At 58.9% G+C, this 21,414-nt stretch overlaps 1 protein-coding gene and 1 long non-coding RNA gene across 6 annotated transcripts; one reads left to right on the plus strand and one right to left on the minus strand.

Annotated features, from left to right (window-relative positions):
* Positions 1 to 1,084: 1,084 nt before the first annotated feature.
* Positions 1,085 to 3,696, minus strand: LOC144380191 (uncharacterized). The gene is made up of 2 exons (XR_013444061.1): positions 2,448 to 3,696; positions 1,085 to 2,219 (listed from the first exon to the last, which is right to left on the minus strand). It is a non-coding gene; the product is annotated as an uncharacterized LOC144380191 (long non-coding RNA).
* Positions 3,652 to 21,414, plus strand: ZNF444 (zinc finger protein 444). 5 transcript variants are annotated; one of them, XM_078062451.1, is made up of 5 exons: positions 3,816 to 3,971; positions 8,825 to 9,002; positions 9,834 to 10,177; positions 18,492 to 18,576; positions 20,303 to 21,414. In XM_078062451.1, exons 3-5 carry the CDS (start codon positions 9,866 to 9,868, stop codon positions 20,887 to 20,889), a joined length of 984 nt encoding a protein of 327 aa, XP_077918577.1. In that variant the 5' UTR covers positions 3,816 to 3,971; positions 8,825 to 9,002; positions 9,834 to 9,865; the 3' UTR covers positions 20,890 to 21,414. The 5 variants fall into 5 exon arrangements, with proteins under 5 accessions (XP_077918575.1, XP_077918579.1, XP_077918576.1 ...); XM_078062449.1 differs by lacking the exons at positions 3,816 to 3,971; positions 8,825 to 9,002 and adding an exon at positions 3,652 to 3,787; XM_078062453.1 differs by lacking the exon at positions 8,825 to 9,002 and having other exon boundaries at positions 3,812 to 3,934.

Consider the following 21,414-nt stretch of genomic DNA (forward strand, 5'->3'; position numbering starts at 1 on the left):
ATTATAGTGGTGCTACAAAGGAGCCCAAAAGCTTTGGTAGGATATGGGCCAAATTTGCTGCCAAAAGAATTTTTGCCCTCAGGCCTGGGAAGTAAGGTAAGAACCACTTTCCTTCAATCCTTATGTACTCACTCAGAGGCAGGCCCCAAACTGGGAACTGGCAACAACTGGGTCTCTGTTATTGAGCTGCTCACCAGAGGATGAGCAGGGCAGATACAAAAAATAGTCCAAGCACGAGATGGAGAGAGAAGGGGCACTGTGGAAGCTCAGATGAGGAGCTTCGTCCAGATTTACTGGGGTGGGAGTGGTCTGGGAAGGCTTCCTGGAGGAGGCAGCATCTGAACAGATTGCTGAGGAATGTATGATGTTACCAGGTGAAGAAGTGGAAGGAGGACATCCAGGGAGTCATTCCTTCTTTCCATTCCTCAGCAATATTTATAGTGCACTCGAATGCTGGAGAAACAGCGCTGTGTGTGGACACTGCATAGGTGATCAAGGTGGTATGACATGAATGGCTACTTAATTTGTGAGGCCCACTGCAGAATGAAAATGCAGAGCTCCATGCTTTAAAAAGGGGGTTGGGGCACCTGGGTGGCTCAGTCCCTTAAGTGGCTGACTCTTGATTTCAGCTCAGGTCATGATCTGAGGGTCCTGGGATAGAGCCCCACGTCGGGCTCTGTGCTCAGTGGGGAGTCTGCTTCAGGATTCTCTGTCTCCTCCTGCCCCCCCACTTTCTCTCTCTATTAAATAAATAAATCTTTTAAAAATAATTTAAAACAGTTTAAAAAGGAGTTAAGATCTCCCACTCCCCCTGCTTGTGTTCCCTCTTTGCTGTCTCTCTGTCTCTGTCAAAAAATAAAAATCTTAAAAAAAAAAAAAAGGAGTTAAGAATCTCAAGATGGCCCCAGGAGGGCATTCAACGGAGCAGGGGGCCCTTCTTCTTCTGTTGTGTTTTTTTTTTTTTTAATCAGAGCAGAAAGCAGACGCTTAACTGAGCCACCCAGGCACCCCCAAATAAATAAAATCTTAAAAAAAAAGAATAGGTGCCCTACACATGAATTGCACAAGACATGAGTAGACAACATTCTGTGGTAAAGTAAGCTGTTTTTACTATATGGGGCCAGGGTGGGGGGTGGGGGGTGGGGGGTTGGTGTTCAACTTTGCAACTGGGTTGGGCTTGCATTTATCAGTTATGTTAACTGTAGGCAAAGTAAAAAAAAAAAAAAGCTAATGTTCATCAGCTCCTTACTCTCTACCAGGCATGATCTAGGTGCTTTGCATGTATTCATGCAGGGAGCCGCCCAAGGACCCTGTGAAGGGGTGACTATTCTAATGTGCTGCTGAATGCCAGACCCAAGAATGCTGGTGCGTGCATCACAATCCCCTGGAGGGCTTGTTAAAACAAAGTGCTGGGCCCAACACCCCCAGAGTTTCTGATTCAGTGGGTCTGAGGTGGGGGCTGAGAATTTGCATTTCTGATGAGCCCCCAGGTGATGCTCTGTGGCTTGTCTGGGACCTGATTCAGAACCTTTGGGCCACTGTGATGGAGCACAGTGATCACGTCTGAAGGAAAGTGGTGTTGGGCTGAGGGCTGGGGTGATCCTCACACCCTACCTACAAGTACCTGGCCACGTGGGAGGAGGTGGCTGAATCCTGCTCTCCATCTACTTGCTGCACCCATGCATGGCTCAGGCCCACAGTCCTTCTGAGGGCAACCTTTTCTGATTTGCACCAAGGCACCATATAAGAGAGGAATTCTGGATCTGAAGGGGTCCGATTATGTGGGATCTTGCAGGCCAGAGTCAAGGGTTTGCACTGGAGAGTTTTAAGCAAAAGAGTGACATGTTCCTATTTAAGATTTAAGAACTCTCTGATGAACGGAAAAATCAAAATGTGATATACATATATAATGAATTATTAATCAGTCTTAAAAAGGAAGGGAATTCCGACACCCGCCACATCATAGATGAACCCAGAGGACATTGTGCTACATAAGTCAGTCCCAAGAAGACAAACGCTGCCTAATCCCACTTATATGGGGTACCAGGGGCTGGGGCAGGGGGCAGGAGGGAGAATGGGGAGTTGTTTAATGGACAGACTTTCGGTTTTGCAAGAGGAAAGAGTTCTGGACATAGATGGTGGTGATAGTTGCACCACAGTGAATGTTATTAATGCCATTCTACTGTGTACTTAAAAATGGTTAAAATGGTATGGGGCGCCTGGGTGGCTCAGTTGGTTAAGCGACTGCCTTCGGCTCAGGTCATGATCCTGGAGTCCCTGGATCGAGTCCCGCATCGGGCTCCCTGCTCAGCGGGGAGTCTGCTTCTCTCTCTGACCCTAACCCCTCTCATGTGCTCTCTCTCATTCTCTCTCTCTCAAATAAATAAATAAAATCTTGAAAAAAAAAAAAAAAAAAAAAAAAAAATGGTTAAAATGGTAAATTTTACATGTATTTTATCACACACAAAAATGATCCCTCTGGCTGCTAGAGAAGGGGCTGGGTGGGAGGAGGCCAGAGCGGCGGCAGGACACCAGGGAGGCCGATGCAGTTGTTCAAGTGAGAGGTCAAGGGTACTCAGGCCAGGTGACAGCGTCAGGAGAAGTGGACAAACTGTGACCACCCTGAAGGCAGCGCCTACGGGACCTGCTGATGGACTGGATGTGGGGGCTGATGGGGGAAGTAGAAGGAGGGCGACGCTTCCATGTCTGGCCCGGGCACCTGGACGAACGACAGATCCATCTTCTCGGAGGCGGGAAGAAGCGTTTCCTTGCTGGGGGTTGGGAGCAAAAGCTCCTGCCCACCTTACAGGTTTGCGATGTCCAGTGGGCGACGGGATGCGAGTGGGAACAAGGTCAGCTGTGTTCCGGGAGCAGGAGGAGGCCGCGGTGGCTGGAACTCCTGAAGCAGGAGGGCAGAGGGCGCCGAGAGGCGGGCCCGGCAGGACGTCCGGATTCAGCCACTAACCGCAGCAAACCTGGGGGAAAGTTACCGTCCGGGGACGACGTCTCCGGTGCGCCCGGGCGCACGCGGCTTGTGTGAGCCGTCCTCAGACACACAGCTTCGGCCCATCTCTTAAGATTTCTTCCTGCTCGGAAAACCAACTCTTCCCGTTCCGCGATGGGGAAACTGAGGCAGCTGCCCTGTCCGATGGGAGCACGCCAACGACGTGTGGCCGGCAGCACCTTCTCCCGATTCACGCAGGAGCGGACACTGAGGCCAGACGCTGGGCGCCAGGCTCACGGCGGAGGAGCCGAACCAGGGCGCCCAGGCCGGCCCCAGATACGCGGGTCCCAACGCGCGCCCACCTTGGACCCTGTCAGCGCCGCCCGAACGGAGTAGGGGACGAAACGCGCAAGAAGACACACCCGCAGGCCTGACTGGCGCAGAACTCTGGCGGGGCCCCTCCTTCTCGCCTGCCCACCCCGACGGCCCGGGGATTTCATTTCCCGAGCGCCCGCCGGCGTCCAACCTCCACCTGTCTCACGACAACGCCGCCATGACCCCTCCTTCTCCCTGCCTCGGCCTCCCCGTCGGCACGTCTGCGCATGCCCGCGTCCGCGTGCGAGCCAATGGGAAGCCCTGTAGGCATTCTGGGAAGTGTAGTTCAAAGCCTGGCGCGCCGAGAGGCCTTGTTTGTCTGGGCTAATAGGCCGCTGGCCGTGCTCGATGCACCTTGGAAAGTGTAGTTCAGAACTATTTGGAGATGGGCGTGAGAGATTCGTCACGGCGAGCGGCCAATGGGAAGCGTCCTTTTGCCGCGATGCTTCCTGGGAAATGTAGTTCTAGGTGAGGCCGGTGGGGCGCGGGGGGGGCGGTGAGGGGCGGAACGGACGCCTCGGTATCTGAGTGTTAGGGGGAGGGGGACGGATGAGTTTGGCGCAAAGCCTGCCGGGGCATGGAGTCCCGGTGAGCTTTGTGCGCATGTGCGACGAGGTGAGGGGGCGTGGGGGGCCTCGTCTGGGAGAGTGAGGTGAGCGAGAGGGGAAGGGGGGTTGGGGGGGCCGTTGGATGCGGTTTGGGGAGGGGGGGCTGGAGGCCGGAGGCCGGAGGGATGGGGGAGCAGGGGGAGGGGAGAAGAAGGGGGCCAAGCGAAGCGGGAGGTAGGCGAGGGGGATGGGAGAGGGAACGGGAGGGGGAGGGGCTGGGGAGGGTCGGGAGGTGGGAGGGGGCTGCGGCCCCTCGGGGTGGAGGACGCGGGGGAGAGTGGAAAACCGGGGGCGGGGTGTGGGGGAGGGCCCCGGAGGGGGGGGCGGGACGGGGGCCGGGTCCTGGGGCGCGGGAGTCCCGCGGGCGCTCGCACTCGTGCGGGGCTCTGGGCGTCCGAGGCGGAGGCTGGCCGGCGCGCTCCCCTCTGGGTGCAGAGCGCCCAGGTCGGGGGCTCGGGGGCTTGGTGCACGGGAGGCAGTTGGCCGGCGGGGGAAAGTGCTCCAGGCTGTGTTCGCCTGCCGAAGCTGCCCCCCGAGCCGGCCTCCAGTCACCCTCTGTGCCCGCTCTTGGGTCCCAGTCCCCTCTTCCGATGGCCGTGCGCCTGTTGGCGACTAGCGGTGTCCCCCAGCGCCTCCCCGAGTGGCAGTAAGCGCGCTCCCGCTCTGCTTGAGCACTTGCTGGGGCAGGTGCTGCTCTCAGCGTTTTCCTTTTTTTTTTTTTTTTTAAGATTTTATTTATTTGACAGAGAGAGAGAGACAGCGAGAGAGGGAACACAAGCAGGGGGAGTGGGAGAGGGAGAAGCAGGCTTCCCGCCGAGCAGGGAGCCCGATGCGGGGCTCGATCCCAGGACCCTGGGATCATGACCTGAGCCACCCAGGAGCCCCTGCTCGCAGCGTCTTGCTTTGCCTGGCGACTCGCACTCACGCTGGGTCTCTTGTATCGGGAGGGTCTTTCTCCCCATTCTACAGCCCAGGAAATGGAGAGCCCGTGTATAAAAGGTGCTATTGTACTTTGTCCGAGGACAGATAGCTGGTTGGCTGCAGAACTGGGATTTGCTCCAGAGCCCTTGTGCTCCGAGTAAATATTTGTCCAGTGGACGGGTGGCTCTCAGCCGGGGGTACGGGACAATATCTGGAAACCTGTTTGGAGTCACAGCTGGGGAGTTGGGGAGACAGCTACTGGCATCTGGTGGAAAGCCGCCAGGGATGCTGGTAAACCTTTCGCAGGGCATGGGACGGCTGCCACGACACAGAATTATCCAGCCCTGTGTATGACGAGCGCTGAGTTTGGAAACCCTGCAGTAGACACACAAGTCTTCATTGAGCGCTTACTGTATGCTGGGCCCCTTCTAATTCATATCCCTAGCAGCCCCGTGTGGGGAAGGAGCTGTTATCAGTGCTGGTTTACAGGTGGACAAATTCAGCCGGCAGAGGGGCAGGCAAGTCATGGGTCCAAGGTCACACACTGGGTAAATGGCAGAGCTGGAAGTGGAAGCGTGGCAGCCAAGGTCCAGAGCCCACCCCTTCAGCGTTTGTTAACTGAGCGCGCCATGCAGAGGTGCTGGGTGCAGCTGGCGTGGGCTCTGGAGTCCCACAGTTCCAGGTTTGAGTCCTGCCTGAGTCCGTTTCTCCTTCTCACAGGGCTGTTGGGACGCTCGGGTGGGGCAGTGTGAGGCAGATCCCACTCCGCGGCTGTCTCCTGAGGTCTCCAGGGTGCCTGGTTGGGCTGGACAGTACTCCTTGGACATAGCAGTGTTACCGGTATTCTAGTGGAGGTGACACAGGGCACTCTAGCAGCCCCTGGAGGAACTGGACCCTCAGTGGGTGGTAAGGATTGGTTCACGTGGCGGAACGACCTTACTTACGGCTTAGTATGTGCTTTCTCAGGGGTGGTGGCCCCGGAGAAGGGTCCAACTGGCCCTGCTCTGAGGAACTCACTGTGGACAGCTGGTGGCTACCCATGAGCCCCCCACCCCCCCCGAGATTGTGGGACCCTGCAGCTTGATGCCTGAGGCCTGGCTCCCTCAGGTCAGATTCCAGTCCCATCCCGGAGGGATCTTTCTCACAGCAGAGTGGGCTTCTCTGCATCTTTGGAGACTCAGTTCTGGCCCAGGTCTCCTGGGAAGCCCTCCCTGCCACTCCCAGGCTTGTCAGTCCTCGAATGGAGGGATGGGTGGGCAGGTGATGTTGAGACTGGCTGTGGAACCAGGCACACCTGGGTGTGAGTTTAGGCTCTGTTACTTATTACCTGGGTGACTTTGGGCAAGATGTCTTTACCTTCTCCATTTGCAAAATGGGGGCAATAATAATACTAATCTCATAGAACTGATCATCCCATAAATTTTCTTTGAGTGCCAACCAGCATGCTGGGCTCTGTGTCTGTGGTCTCTTGCTCTCCTGAAGCTTAAATTCTCATGAGGGAAGACAGCACACAAATATAACACCCCGTCTTGTTAAACACTAAAAGGAAATTAGTAAAGGTGACAGGATAGTAACTGCACGGTAGGGTGTGTGGATGCTGTGTTAATCGGATGATTTGAGGAGGCTCTCCAAGTAGGGGAAATTGCATGGAGGCCTCAAAGAGGAGAAGGAGCCAGCTGAGCAAAGAGGAGGGGCGGGAGAAGAGCAGGTACAAAGGCCCTGGGGTAGGACTGGCCTTGAGTCTGAGAATATAATCAAGGAGCCAGTGTGGCTGGAGGAGAGAGAGCCCGGGACAGAATGGTAGGAGACAAGAAAGGTAGGCAGATGTGAGACTTTGTGTAGCAAAGAAGCAGAGCGTTTTCAGTGGGGGAAGTGACATAATGTGATTTGTATTGAGGGGAAAAAACCCTTTCTGATTGCTGTGGGGTGATTTGCGTCTAGGGCGGCAGGCTTGGGAGCAGGGAGATGATGAGGGGGGCTGTGGTGGCCGGCCCAACAACGAGATGATGTCCACGGTCAGTGGCGTAGTAGTTAAGAGCCAGGGCTTTGGACTGGGGCTGTCCAGGGGACCTTTCAGCCCAGCTACTCAGAGCCTGTGCCCCAGAGCCAAGGATCTTCTCTCTTGACCTCCTTTGCTCTGCTGCAAAATGCGGTTGGCCACAGAAATTTCTCGTATCAAAAGGAGAGTTGTTCAAACACAGACTTTCTCCTAAATCTCATCGGTCAGAGCCCTCGTCTACCTCCTGCCTGTGGTCGAGAGGACTGTCCTTCAGTCGTGATTGAGAGCAAGCTGCTGTAGCTAGGAGGCCCCAAACACAGTGGCTCAAGTCAGATAGAAAAACTTGTTTTCTTTTTTTTTTTTTAAAGATTTATTTATTTACTTGACAGAGAGAGACACAGCGAGAGAGGGAACACAAGTGGGGGAGTGGGAGAGGGAGAAGCAGGCTTCCCGCGGAGCAGGGAGCCCGATGCGGGGCTCGATCCCAGGACCCTGGGATCATGACCTGAGCCGAAGGCAGACGCTTAACAACTGAGCCACCCAGGCGCCCCAAAAAACTTGTTTTCTGACAGTGCAGCGGTGTTCTGGGTGGGCTCAGTGCCGTGACCCACAGGGTCATCCAGGATCCCTTCTGTGTTGGTCTCCCACCATCCTTTAGGTCAGGGGTTGACAAACTTTTTCTGGAAAGAGCCAGATAGTAAATGTCTCTAACCATGTGGGCAGCTTTGCAGGTTATTCAGTCTCTGCTGAATCTACTCAGCTCTGCCTTCTGAGCTCAAAAGCAGCCATGGATGGTGCATGAGTAAATAGGCATGGCCGTGTACCAGTAAAACTTTATTTAAAAAGAAAAAGCAGGCACCTGGGTGGCTCAGTCGGTTAAGCGTCTCCCTTTGGCTCAGGTCGTGATCCCAGGGTCCCGGGATCGAGCCCCATGTTGGGCTCCCTGCTCAGTGGGGAGGCTGCTTACCCCTCTCCCCCTTGCTCGTGCTTTTTCTCTCGCTACCTCTCTTTTTCTCCCTCTCAAATCAATAAAAAATCTTTTAAAAATTAAAAAAAAAAAAGGGCAACCGGCTGGCTCACTTGGTAGAGCATGCGACTCTTGATCTCGGGGTTGTAGGTTCAAGCCCCACATTGGGTATGGAGAATACCGAAAAATAAAATCTTAAAAAAAAAAAAAAAGATAGGCTGCAGGCCAGATTTGGCCCACAGGTGGCTGTTTGCTGACCCCAGTCCTAGTGGTTCTCAAGCGTTTCGAACTCAGGACTCCTTTATATTCTTAAAAATTATTGGAGATCCCAAAGCATTTTTATTTATAGTAGTTGTGTCTATGGGTATATATCATGTTAAAATGTAAGGCCAAAGAAATTTCAGAGTATTTATTAATGCATTTAGAAACAGAAGTAATCAACCTTTCACATATTGACATAAATAACATTTTTTAAATGGAAAATAACCGTGTTTTCCAAAACAAAAAATTGGGAGATGTGGCATTATTTTTCTGCGAATCTCTCCAGTGCCTGTGGGCTGTAGGACCCCCAGCTGCCTCCCCCTGCTGGATGCCGGCAGCACCGTTCCCTGCCCCCGTCCAGCAGTCAGGAGTCTCCGGACATGTCCAGCTGTTTCCCGGGGTCACGTCATCCCTGGTGGAACCACTGCCGCGTCCGGGTCCCCTCCTTCAGGAATGGGGAAGAGGAAGAGGAGGGCACACAGCTTCCTTGGGGGCGGGGGGATTAGACAGAGGAGGAAGGGGAGAGTGGATGGGGGCCAAGTCCTGCAGTCCGCCGTGGTTCCCGATCCCTGGACGTGACTGGGGGCCCATCCGTGTATGGGGCAGCTTAGGCAGCCGCAGGAACACCCCAGACTGGGGCTTCAACAACAGACGCTTATTTCTCAGTTCTGGGGCAGAGTCCACGGTCAGCTGCAGGGAGACCGTGTCTGGGCGGCAGTGGGCAGCCTGCTTATCTTCTCACGTGGCAGAGCACATCCGGGAGATGTCTGTTCCTCTAAGGGCACCGATCCCGTCGGATTCCGACCTCATCCTTATGGCTTCTCTCAGTCTCTTCTGCCAGTTTTATTGAGGTGTAACCAACATACAGTGTTCTGTTAAGATACACGTGACAATCTGACGTGGGTACATTGTGACACGGTCGCCACGGTGAGTTCGGTTCACGTCTGTTGACTCGCATAGTCACCCTTGTTTTTTCTTGTGATGAGAGCTTGTAAGCTCACTGCCCTAGCAGCTTCCAAGCAGACGGCGCGGTCTCGTGAGCCCCAGTTGCCACGCTGTATGGTAGACGCCCCCCCACGACTTACTCGTCTGCTAACCGAAGCTTGTACCAGCTCAGCCGACATCCGTGTGCTCCCACTCATCTCCCCAAGCCCACCTCCAGATACCGTGGTGCTGGGGTTAGAGCTTCGTGTGGATTTGGGGGACCGTGAATGAGGAAGCGGTGCAGGGTGGCTTTGGAGCAGGCATCGTGAGCATCTGCTGCAGGGGACGCTGGGGCCGCGGGGTGTGCGTGTCATCGGGGCGAGCAGTTACGGTGACGATGGCGCTGACGAGAGCTCAGGGCTCTGAGCGCTTGCTGGTGCTGCGCGCCGTTCCAGCTCTCTGTGTGTTTACCCGTCACACGGAGCTGAGGGAGGAGACCGAGGAACAGCGGGGCCCGCGGCCACCCGCAGGGAAGGGCAGAGCCAGGGTCTGAGCCTGGGCCGTCCCAGGACGGGCATCCGAATCTGCCTTCCTTCGGCACCTGTCGTGTGCGGGGCCCTGGGCACAGCAGCCCGCAGGCGCCTTCCTGCCCAGGCACTCCTCCCTCGGCCGTGCGAGGTAGGGGAGCACTGCGACCTGCAGGGGAAACGGAGGCACAGAGGGCACCGGCCCTGACCTCTGACGTGGGCACGCGTGGGGTGCACCCGGCCGGAGGCAGTGGATTCTCGAGTCACCGAGCTGGGCTCTGACGGTGCTGAACTCCCCTCCCCACAGGCGCTGCCGTCCCCGCGGGGCTCACGACCCCCATGGAGGTCCCGTCTCCCCAGCCCGTGAAGCAGGAAGGCCCGCCGGCCGAGGGCCTGACCCTGGACTCGCCCTGGCACCGCTTCCGGCACTTCCACCTGGGCGACGCGCCGGGCCCCCGCGAGGCGCTGGGCCTGCTGCGTGCCCTGTGCCGCCAGTGGCTGCGGCCCGAGCTGCACACCAAGGAGCAGATGCTGGAGCTGCTGGTGCTGGAGCAGTTCCTGAGCGCCCTGCCCGCCGACGTCCAGGCCTGGGTGTGCAGCCGGCGGCCCCGGAGCGGGGAGGACGCCGTGGCCCTGCTGGAGGAGCTCTGGGTGAGCGCAGGGTCGGCGGGGGGGGGGCCCTGCTCGCACCCACGCCCCTCAGCTGCCCCCTCACCTGGCTGGAGGCCGGCCTCCCCGCTCCCTGCCTGGCCTCTGCTCTCCCAAGGGCCGCTGGTCTCAGGACACGATCGAGCGTGGGAGGCCGTGGGGGGGGGCGCGCGTCGGGCTGTAGCGCGGTGCAGAGGGGTGGTCCCCGAGACGCCCTCCTGTTGAACCATTCAGAAGGACTCAGAACCATCCGAGAGCCGTCTTGCTCACAGTTGGGCTTTGTCACGGCAGAAGGACGCAGATCCGGTCAGCAGGGGGAGGAGGGGCAGGGCTCCAGCCCAGCCCCGTGCACGGAGCCTCTAGCTGTCCTCCGACGGGGGCATGTGGACGGTCCTCCTGGCCACGGAGCGTGACAGGGTGCATGTGGGATCGCCGGCCGGGCTGGCTCCTTGAGCCTTGGTGCCTGGAGTTTCTGCTGGGCTCCCCCGTGCACGCATGACCTGCCTCGCCTTCCAGCCCCCCTGGAGGCTGAGCGCATCTGGGTGTCTGAAAGCCTCCGTTATAAACTGCACTGTTGGACTGGCCAGTGTGGCCCCAGGCCCCCACGCACACAGTCGCTCGTGTCAGGTAGGATGCCCCAGGGCCTTAGAGGTCACCTCCCGGGGGACCAAATGCTTTACTAAAGGCAGGGGGTCGCCCGCCAGGAGCCTGTGGGCCCTGCCCCCACCCGGTTTTGTGGAGTGTGACAGAACCTCCCGGGGGCACAGCCGGGCCGGTCCATTCACGCGGTGCCTGTGGCCCTTTTGCCACAAGGACTGAGCGGGGCAGTGCGGACACAGACAGCCGAAAACCTTTACTCTTGGTCCATTGTAGGAAAAGCCCGCTGACCCGCGGTTTAGAGCCATGCTGTCCAGTGAAAATCGGACGTGAGCCCTGTCCGTAGCATGTTAGAAAGGGTGGAAGGAACATGCGGCTTTAATTTGTTGAACTCAGCGTTTCCAGCCTGTTACCACCTTGGCAGGTGGCACGTGTCCCCTTTCCAGGGGCTCAGCAGCCACATGTGGCCGCGTGGTGAGAGGTGGCGAGAGCCTGGCGGGCGCGGGGGTGAGCAGTCAGAAAGATGGGAGAGTACCCACTGTGAGTGCCCGTGGCGCCCTGCCAGGTGCTGGGGACGCAGCGTGGTCTTGTCGGCCCCTTCCGTCGCTGAGGCCCGGCTCCTCTGATAGGCTCTCCCCCGCTTCCCGGGACCAGCCTCACCCCTCTGGGGCCTCCCCTCACGGCCACTTCTCTGGGTCATGGTTCCCTGTCGCTGCCGCCGTCACACGTCACCGCAGAGCCCGTGCCTTAAAGACAACCCAGACGAGCTCACTCGGAGCTCTGGAGGCCAGGAGTCCGACTCGGGTCTGGCTGAAACCTGGGTGTGGGCAGGGCTGTGTTCCTCCTGGAGGCTCCGGGGCAGAATCCATCCCTGGGCCTCACTTGACCTCTGCTTCCAAGGTCACGTCCTCTCCTGAGCCCGACCCTCCTGATGATGCTGGGCCGTCCAGATAATCCTGGGCTGTCCCTCACGTCAGTCACACCTGCAGAGTCCCAGCCCTTCCGCCACGTGAGGGCGCAGAGCCACGAGCCCCGGGACCAGGGACCGTTGTGCCTGGTGCAGAGGCAGGTGCGTGTCCGAGGACTCGGAAGTGGTGTGGGAGCACGGCGTCAGATTCTCGTGGAATCGTGGTTCCCGGTGATTCCCTGATGGCTTCCCTGGGCGCCGGGGAGTCGTTCTCTCTCTCTGGTAGGAGAGCAGCCTCGGGCTGGGAGCCGGCCGGAGCATCCCTGGGGTGATGCTGTTCTGCGGGATCGCACCGAACCGTCCGCGGCCCCTCTGATGCCGCTTCCCCGTTGCTGGTGGGACAGACAGCCATTTAAAGCAAAGGTGTGAAGAGTGATGGTAGCCTGGGCGTCAGGCCTTTGCACTCAGCCTGTGGCGGAGGGGCCTGGAGAGCTAGAGTGTGGCAAATGCCTCCGGGACGAGGGTGTCTCTGAGGTCTGGGTTCTCGCCTGTGTGGGGCAGAGCCTTCCCCGATGCATCGTGCGCGCGCTGCTGCCGCCAGCCCGTGGTTCCAGCCCTCGGCTGCCCGGAGCACGGGGGGCTTTGGAGATCCCTGCGGCGGCTTTGGAGATCCCTGGCTCCAGCCCTCGGCTGCCCGGAGCACGGGGGGCTTTGGAGATCCCTGCGGCGGCGTCTCTCTCTCGGGAGCTGAGTCTCCTGTTAGCAGGTGCCGGGGCCACGGCTTCGGTGTATTTTTTTTTTTAAGATTTTATTTATTTACTTACTTGACAGAGAGAGGGAACACAAGCAGGGGGAGCGACAGGGAGAAGCAGGCTCCCTGCTAAGCAGGGCGCCCGACGAGGGGCTCGATCCCAGGACCCTGAGATCACAACCTGAGCCACCCAGGCACTTGGCTTCAGTGTATTTTTAACTTTTTGGGGGGGGGTGTACAGTTCTCTGCATTGTCAACACACGGTGGTTAATTGTAGCGATAGTCAGGACGCAGACCTGTGCCATCCCCCCAGAACCCGCGGGCCGTCCTCACAGGCGCCCTTGCCCCGGACCCCCGCGGACCGCCCTCACAGGTGCCCTCGCCCCGGAGCCCTGCGGGCCGTCCTCACAGGCGCCCTCGCCCCGGATCCCCGCGGGCCGTCCTCACAGGCGCCCTCGCCCCAGAACCCGCGGGCCGTCCTCACAGGTGCCCTCGCCCCGGACCCCCGCGGGCCGTCCTCACAGGTGCCCTCGCCCCGGATCCCCGCGGGCCGTCCTCACAGGCGTCCTCGCCCCGGACCCCCGCGGGCCGTCCTCACAGGCGCCCTCGCCCCGGATCCCCGCGGGCCGTCCTCACAGGCGCCCTTGCCCCGGGGCCCCGCGGGCCGTCCTCACAGGTGCCCTCGCCCCAGAACCCGTGGGCCGCCCTCACAGGTGCCCTCGCCCCGGAGCCCCGCGGGCCGTCCTCACAAGCACCCTTGCCCCGGGGCCCCGTGGGCTGTCCTCACAGGCGCCCTCGCCCCGGAGCCCCGCGGGCTGCCAGTCTGCGGTCCATCTTCTGGGGAAGCACAGAAAGAACTCACAGTGGGTGAGCTTTGGGGGCTGGGTCTTTTGCTCAGCGCGATGCCTTTGAGATTGACCCATGTGGTCGCGCGTGTTGGTAGTTGGTTCCTTTTTCACGCCAAGTAGAACCCCGTGGTGTGGACACACCAGTTTCTCTGTCCCTCCCCTGTTGAAGGACCCAGAAGTGGTCTCCAGTGTTGGGTGATTTTTTTTTTTTTTAAAGATTTTACTTACTTATTCATGAGAAAGAGAGAGAGAAGCAGAGGGAGAAGCAGGCTCCCAAGGAGCAGGGAGCCTGACGCGGGACTCGATCCCAGAACCCCAGGACCATGACCTGAGCCGAAGGCAGACGCTTAACCATCTGAGCCACCCAGGCGCCCAAGCGTTGGGTGATTTTGAATGCAGCTGCTTTAAAGACCTTGGTGTGCATTTCTGCGCGAACACGAGTTTTCATTTAGCCAGAGTGGATCGCCGGGAGTGCGAGGCCTGGGTTTCGTGGCAGGCGTGTTTGATTTTAGAAGAAACCGCCGAACTGCTTCCTGGGGTGGCTGTGGCTTTTGGCATTACCACCGGCAGCGTGTGAGCCTCCATGGTTCTAGGGGCTCTTCCTGGCTGCTCCGATTCCGGGGGCCGGGAGAAAGCCCTACCCGGCCGAGCCGGCCTGGTGGAAATCATGACTTGTTGTGGTTCGTCTAGCAGTGACTAGAACATAGGCCCTCGAGCGCGGGGGCTTTGTCTGTCTTGTTCACTGCTGTGTCCCCGGTGCTTTGAGTAGTGCCTGGTACGTAGTAGGTGCTCAACAAGGGGCTTGCCAGGGAGCGGTGAGTAACCCCCAGGCCTCCTCTGTGGGATGCAGGCGGGCAGTGCGAAGTTTCCTGTCAGGTCTGGAGGGAGAGCCTGGTCTGTTCTGCAGGTTAGGGGAGACGGCGGAGGGGGGACCGAATTGGCCACGGTCAGTCACCTGCATCCGGTCCCAGGCACACAATAGCCAGGGGGCCGGGTGTCTGCCAGCCCAGGAACCCAGAGGAAAGCGGGTGGGCGGTCAGGAGCTGGGAGGCTGGGAGAGCCCGGGCGGCAGTCAGCACAACAGGAAACGCCCGCCGGCCTGAGCCTCCGGGCGGTCAGCGCTCAGGGAGTCCTGGGGCGGCAGAGGCAGCCAGCCGCACAGGAAGAGAGCACGGGGCAGCCGGCAGAGGTGAGAGCCAAAGCCGGTGGCACTGGCAGGGCCAGCGTGCAGGAAGGCGAGGGCAGCCGCGAGCCCGGGGAGGTGAAGGTGGGCGGCGTGGTCGTGGCTCAGGGTGGCCCGCAGGGCTTGCTCAGCTGATGAGGCTGAGTGGTCGGCTAGACTCTGGCTAGACTCTGAATCTTCGGGAGAAGGACGTCCCGCCTCCTCAGCGTGGCCTGCGGACCGTGGTCGGGCCTCCTGCCTTCACTCCCCGCCCCCTCACCTGGTAGAGCTGGAATAAATACATGAACGAGTTCCGGGGTGGGAAGTTCAGACTTGAACCCAGATGGGCAGTGCTGGCGGCCAGGCGGCTCCGTGCGCGGCGCCCGGGGGTTCCTCCGAGGACACCTTGCTTTGATACCACCTGCAAGTTCGGGGGTCCCCAGGACCAGCCTGGGTTTGGTAATCCATGAGAAGGATTCAGGACTTGATGAGAGCTGGAGTGCTCACAGTTCCGATTTGTTTCAGTGAAGGGACGCAGAGCACAGTCCGCGAGGGGAGAGGCACCCGGGGCAGGTCCAGGAGCACGCCTCTCCCGGGGGCGCGTGGGGACAGCACCAGGTCGTGCTGACCACGCTGAGGAGGGAGGCTCTCGAGCCCGGTGTCCAGGCTTCTTATTGGAGGTCAGCTCTATAGTCTGACTCTAGTCTCCAGCCCCTCTGGAGGCTAAGAGCCCCCCATAAATCCCGTTGTTAACCTGGCCTGCCTGTCTCCACCCAGCCCTGAGGGGTCAGTACTGCATACTGAAACTCTGTCTCCCGGATGGCAGTGTGCGTCCCAGAGAAGTCAAGCACCTTGCCCAAGGTCACAGGGCTAGTTAGGGGGCAGTGGGAGGAATAGAACCCACAGGCCCTGGCTCTAGATCCTGCTTCTAAGCCCTGCTGTACGCCAGATACCGAGCCCCCAGGGCCTCACCCAGGGCCCCAGCCTCATCCCCATGGCCACTCTGCCTGGGTATCTTCTTGTGGCTGGGGCTTGGTCTCTGCACAGTCTAGCATCCCATGTCTGGGACCCCAAACCAGAGAGCCCCGGGCCATCCAGAGGATGTGTGTGCCCTAGAATCGCTAGGAGAGCCTGCTGGCGGTGTGGCTTCCTGGGCTCTGCTCGCGGGTGGGCTGACGGAGCTGCCGCAGAGGCCGCGGTGGCGGGCGCCTGGCACGTGTCCTGCTCCTGGCCTGCTGCAGTGGGGGCAGATGTCACCTGTGGGTCGAGGAGCCCCACCGAGGGCCGCGGAGCTGGGGAGTTCCCTCTGCTGTGCCCTCGGCATCTGCCAGTCTGGGTCAGGACTCAGGGTGAGATCAAGTGCCGCCTCAGCCCCTCTGCCCTGGCCCCAGGGTGGGAGGTAACTTGCTCGGGGTCCCACAGGCAGGCCTGTGGCTGGAGGCACCTGGGGACCAGGTCAGCCTTAGGCCGAACCCTGACTCCACAGCTCGGTACCCCCTTATCTTGACCCCCTTCTTCACCAGAGCAAAGGCAGACGGCTTGACCCTTTTCCCCATCCATCATTCACTCGCTTGGCGTCCCTTGAGGACTGTCGGAAGAGGCACCAGGAAGTGGAGCCCCGTCCTCTCCCACGGTGGTGGGAATGTGATGCGGGGCAGTCACGGTGGGAGACGTCTGGCAGTTCCTGTGAAGGTCAAACACCTGCTGCCCTGTGAGGCAGCACTTCACTGCTGGGTGGACGTCCCCACGAAACTCGTCCCTGATGTGAGGTGAACGGCAGCAGGCCAGCAGTCTCCGTAATAGGCAGAAAATGGAAACGACCCGTGTGCCCACTGGCATAGATGCACAGGATGTGGTCCAGCCTCACAAGGGAACATTATTCAGCCACGCAAGGGACTGAAGCACTGACGCCTGCTAGAGTGACCATCAAAGGCATGGCGTGGAAAGGGGGAAGGAGCCAGTCCGAAGGGACTGTAGATTGCAAGATTCCACTAATGCAACACCCAGAACAGGCACACCCACAGAGAGAAGCCTGGGGTTCCCGGGGGTTGGGGCAGGGAAGGGGAGTAGCTGCTGCTGGGGTTGAGATTTAGTTTGCAGGTGATGAGAATACTCTAAAACTGGGGATGGTTGCACAACTCTGAATACGCTGAAAGCCACGGAATTGTATTTTCAGTGGGTGAATTCTGCAGTAGGTGAATGATGTCTCACGACAGCTGTTATTAGAAGGATTGGCACCAGGGATACCACGGAAGGAAGGCAGGCCAGGCCCTGCCCTCCTGGAGCCCACAGTCTGTAGGAGGAGATGGGCAAGCACAGTGTGACAGTTAAGGTGACTCTGTCAGGGAGGTCTACCGAACGTTTCAGGAACAAGTGACATCAACGCCACACAAACTTCAAACATTGAAGAAGGTACACTTCCCAACTCCTTCTGTGGGCAAAACCAGAGATACCACGAGAAAGAAACCTGTAGGTCAGTATCCTTAATCTCTAAATAATTATGTTGCATGGGAGAACCACCCCCCCCCAAAAAAGAATACCTATTTACTCTGTGGTTCTACATAAAGTTTCTAGAATATGAAAACAGCTCTGTAGTGATGGGAAATGCATCAGCATTTGCTGATTCGTAATTCGGGGATTCAGAGAGATCACAAATGTGCACAAGGAAACTTTTAGGGGCTGTTAGGTTTGTTTGCCATCTCGACTGTGATGGTAGTTTCAAGAGTGTGTACATGTTGAAACTCACTGGATCGTATGCTTTAAATACATGCATTTATAACGTACATCCACTGTAACCTCAATAAAGCTGTTGAGTAGTGCGGCGTGATAGGTAGGAGGATAGGGGCTGTGCTTAAATCACACAGGGTCATAAACCTGTGTGTGGTGGCAGGGATGGGGGCTCAGTCAAGTCTTGAAGGACGTCGGAGGTAGACGGGGAAAAGGGGATGGGAGAAGGAGTTCTAGGCAGAGGGAACAGAATATGCCGAAGCTTGGAGGTTTGAGAGAACCTGGCATGCGCAGGGCATCATTAACTTTCTACTATGGACTTCCAGGAAAGGACCTGGCCAGAGGTGGGGCTGGAGGAGGAGGTGGGGCCGGGGCCCGTGGGCCACAGCAGAAGCAAGCAGCAGGTCGTCACCCGTAGCACCATAACAGCCTGAGCTGCACGAGTGGTCAGGAATCAGTTTACAGTCTGCTAGAGTAAAAAGGTGACCATGCAAAATATTCCTCCTGCCACCACCAGACAACGTGGGCGTTCACAAATTCCAAACAATGCACGTTTGAGAAAGGCTCCGGAAGCTCCCTGCAGAGTCTTCTTGCTAGTTGATAGAATTTTAGGCATCACTGACTTCCATCCTAACTGTTGCATTTGAAAGAAGTAAAGTACGAGAAGGGGGTTGGATGTGTGGAACTCAGGAGTCAGCTCTCCTTCATTGGCACTAGGATTCTGATCTGTTCCTTGGGGACAAGGGCTTAAGAAACAATGACAATAGCATAAAGACACCTAAAATAGTCTGAAACATTTTCAGTAACCTTCGGTGTTCTGGCTGGCACCATCCTGCTCACAAGTGGTCTACTGTTTGAGCTGGGAAAAGTCCCATTCCTTTATTTTTTTCCTGAGTTAAAGGTAGCTTATGTGTTTTTCTTGTGTATTTTGTCAAGGAGTTTGCACTTTATCCAGCGGGCAGTAATTACGAAGCTAAGATAGGATTTAAAGCAAGTGTATCAGTTGTCTGTTGCTACAGAACAAATCACCCCAAACTTAGAGGCTTGCAACAACAAACACTTGTTGTCTCACACAGTTTCCGTGGGTCAGAAATTTGGGACAGATCTGACTCAGGGTCTCATGAGGGCGTCAACTGGGGGCTGGAGGGTCTGCTCCCCAGACGAGTCCCTCACATGGTGACCAGCAGGAGGCCTGGTAGCCGGCTTCCCCTGGAGCACGTGATAGGACTTGATGACTGCCTCTACGTAGTGGGGGTTGCCGGGGAGAAAAATTAGAGGCTATCGCTGTGGTTTCTCATTTCTGAGTGTGGTATCTCTCATTTCAGGGACCAGCAGTGAGGGCACCTCAGGATGGGACAGAAGGCTCCGGGGTGACCATTGGAAAGGATGATGTTGGGCTGATGCCCTTAGGTGAGTAGCTCACCCCCTCACCCACATGATGCTCCTCTCCCATCCTGAGGGCTCCCCCTTCTGCTCATCCTTCATTTGCTCAGTGAACATTCCTGGTGTCCCTGCCACGTGCCTGGCCCTGAGCTAGGCCCCAGGGCTGGAGCTGGATCAGACGTGCCCCCACGGAGGGCACAGCGAGGTCAGACGGGATGGCCGGCGCCCGGCTGTGCACCCCAGCTGCTGGCGTGTGCCAGGCACCATCCTGCCAGCTCTCCTGCAGCCTGTGTTGCCATGGGGAATGTGGCCCCAGTACATCAACAGTTTTTTCTCAAGAAAAGACAAAGTTTGGATTTTTATGAAACTGCCTGATTTTCAAATGTTTTTTACATTTTTAAACACACTGCTGTGTACCAAGCCAGCACCACCGGTGTTGACCCACTGGTACACTCAGCTCTCTGGAAGCCTGTGTCTAACGGAGTAGAAACCCAAGGTCCAGAGAGCCCAAGCAGCTTGCCTAAGGCCACACAGCAAGTCAAGGCCGGAGCCAGGGTGGGGACGGTGGCTTCTGCCCCTGATAGCAGGTGTCTCTGCACCCAGGAGAGGCCAGGACACCAAGGCTTGGGACCTGGTGGCTGGCATGGAGGGAATGTGTGGGTGGGGGCAGGGGGTTTGCACTTTTTTTGTTGCACTGGGATTGTTTTTGTAAATTGAATCATGAGCCGGAGCTTATCTCCCTGGAACTCCATAGAGCAGTTTAAAAACCTGGAGAAAGGAAATGTGAGGTTCTTTGTCCACCTGACTTACCCACCCAATCATTTGTCTACCCAAAACCCACTCAGACGCCACCCACCCCCTTCACACATCGTGCAGTCAACCCACCTACTGTTCACCCGTCAGCCCGCCTCCCTGCTCATTCATACATCTGTCTCCCCACTGTCCCCTCTCCTCCATCCACCCCCCACCCCCCATCTATCCACCTACTGTCCACCTACCCATCTATCCATCATCCGTCTATTTTTTTTAAACCAGGAATTTTATTTTTTAAGATTTTATTTATTTATTAGAGAGCAGGGGAAGGGGCAGAGGGAGAAGCAGATTCCCCAATGAGCAGGTAGCCCGACACAGGGTTCAGTCCTAGGATCTGAGATCATGACCCCAGAGGAAGGCAGACGCTTAACTCACTGAGCCACCCAGGCGCCCCATCATCCATCTGTTATTAACCACCGGTCCATCCATCCCTCGGTCCTCCACCCGTCCGTCTGTACCCATCTCCTCCTCCATCCCCCTCCTCCCATCTCCTCCTCCATCCCCCTCCTCCTATCTCCTCCTCCATCCACCTCCTCCCATCTCCTCCTCCATCCACCTCCTCCCATCTCCTCCTCCATCCCCCTCCTCCCATCTCCTCCTCCATCCCCCTCCTCCCATCTCCTCCTCCATCCACCTACCTGCTGACCCGCCTTCCTCCATCAAGCCGCTCATGGATACACCGCTCCTCTTCATGCTCCATTCACCCGTCCTCCCTCACCCCCGTGCATCCATGCGTGCATCCGTTTCTTAGGCACCGCCTGCATGTGTACCGAGCGCTGTGCCGGGCCCCGGGGACACAGGGATGCTAAGAAGCCCGCAGTCAGCCCTCCCCCGCCCCCACGGTTTCCCGGCATTAAGCTTTGCTCCCGCCCCCTGCGCCCTGCGCCGCCGGCCGCCGCGTGCAGAGCCCCTGCCCTCACTCTGTGCCTTTGCCTGGCAGGAGAAGCGGCCCCCGGGGCTGAGGTGCTGGCGACGGCGGACGCCCAGGCCACGCGCCCCTACAAGCAGGAGCCGGGCAGCCCTCCCCCGGGCCCCGCGGCGCCGCCTGCGCCCGGCCTGCCCGCCTTCCTGGCGGCGGCGGCCCCGGACCCCACCTCCTGCCCCGAGTGCGGCAAGGCGGCCCTGCAGCCCGCGCACCTGCTGCGCCCCCGGCAGAGCCACGCGGGCGAGAAGCCGCACGCCTGCCCCGAGTGCGGCAAGGCCTTCCGGCGCAAGGAGCACCTGCGGCGCCACCGCGGCACGCACCCCGGCGGCCCCGGGCCGGCCCTGCGCCCGCTGCCCGCGCGCGAGAAGCCGCACGCCTGCTGCGAGTGCGGCAAGACCTTCTACTGGCGCGAGCACCTGGTGCGCCACCGCAAGACGCACTCGGGGGCGCGGCCGTTCGCCTGCTGGCAGTGCGGCAAGGGCTTCGGGCGCCGCGAGCACGTGCTGCGCCACCAGCGCATCCACGGCCGGGCTGCGGGCGGCGCGGGCGCGGCGGCGGGGCCCGGCGGCGGGGGCCCCTTCCCGGCCTGGCCGCTGGGGTAGCCGCTGCCGCGCCCGCGCCGCCCGGCCCCCCCGGCCCGCGGCCCTGCTCCTCCAGCGCGGCTCCTGAGTCGGAACCCTACTGTTTCCTCTGCCCTTTCCGTCCGGGCCACACTTCCCCATTCGGTTCTCACGGCTCCCGGGCCTTCCCACTCCGAGCAGGTGCGTCCACGAGCCGCGCCCCCCCTTCCCCGTCCACCTGCCGGAGGCCCCGGGCGCAGCGAGGCGGGCCTGGTGCCCAGGAGCGGAGCGCAGGGCAGGGGCGCCAGGCGGGCCCTGGATCCAGAGGAGGCTGAAGGAAGGAGACAGGATCTTGTCCCTAAGAGACCCCTCCCCAGCGGGGGAGAGGGAGCGGAGGGGTGATGGTTGTGACAGGATGGACCGGGCCCTGCTCGTGGGCTCCGTGGTCTCGCCCCTCTCTGCGGCCGGGAAGGCACGTGATGGACGGAGATGCCTGCTCCTGGGAGGCACTGTGGAGACGACATTCACCAGCATCTGGAGAGTAATAAAGTTGTTGAGAGATGCCGA

Source organism: Halichoerus grypus, chromosome 15 (assembly GCF_964656455.1).
Source record: "Halichoerus grypus chromosome 15, mHalGry1.hap1.1, whole genome shotgun sequence".
In the NCBI taxonomy this organism is placed as follows: Eukaryota; Metazoa; Chordata; class Mammalia; order Carnivora; family Phocidae; genus Halichoerus; species Halichoerus grypus.

Coding starts and splice junctions, on each gene's coding strand:
- ZNF444 (XM_078062449.1), top strand. CDS start 3,739: ATGGGAAGCGTCCTTTTGCCGCGATGCTTCCTGGGAAATGTAGTTCTA. Junction 3,788..9,833: donor CCTGGGAAATGTAGTTCTAG/GTGAGGCCGGTG, acceptor CCCTCCCCACAG/GCGCTGCCGTCCCCGCGGGG. Junction 18,577..20,302: donor TGTTGGGCTGATGCCCTTAG/GTGAGTAGCTCA, acceptor TTTGCCTGGCAG/GAGAAGCGGCCCCCGGGGCT.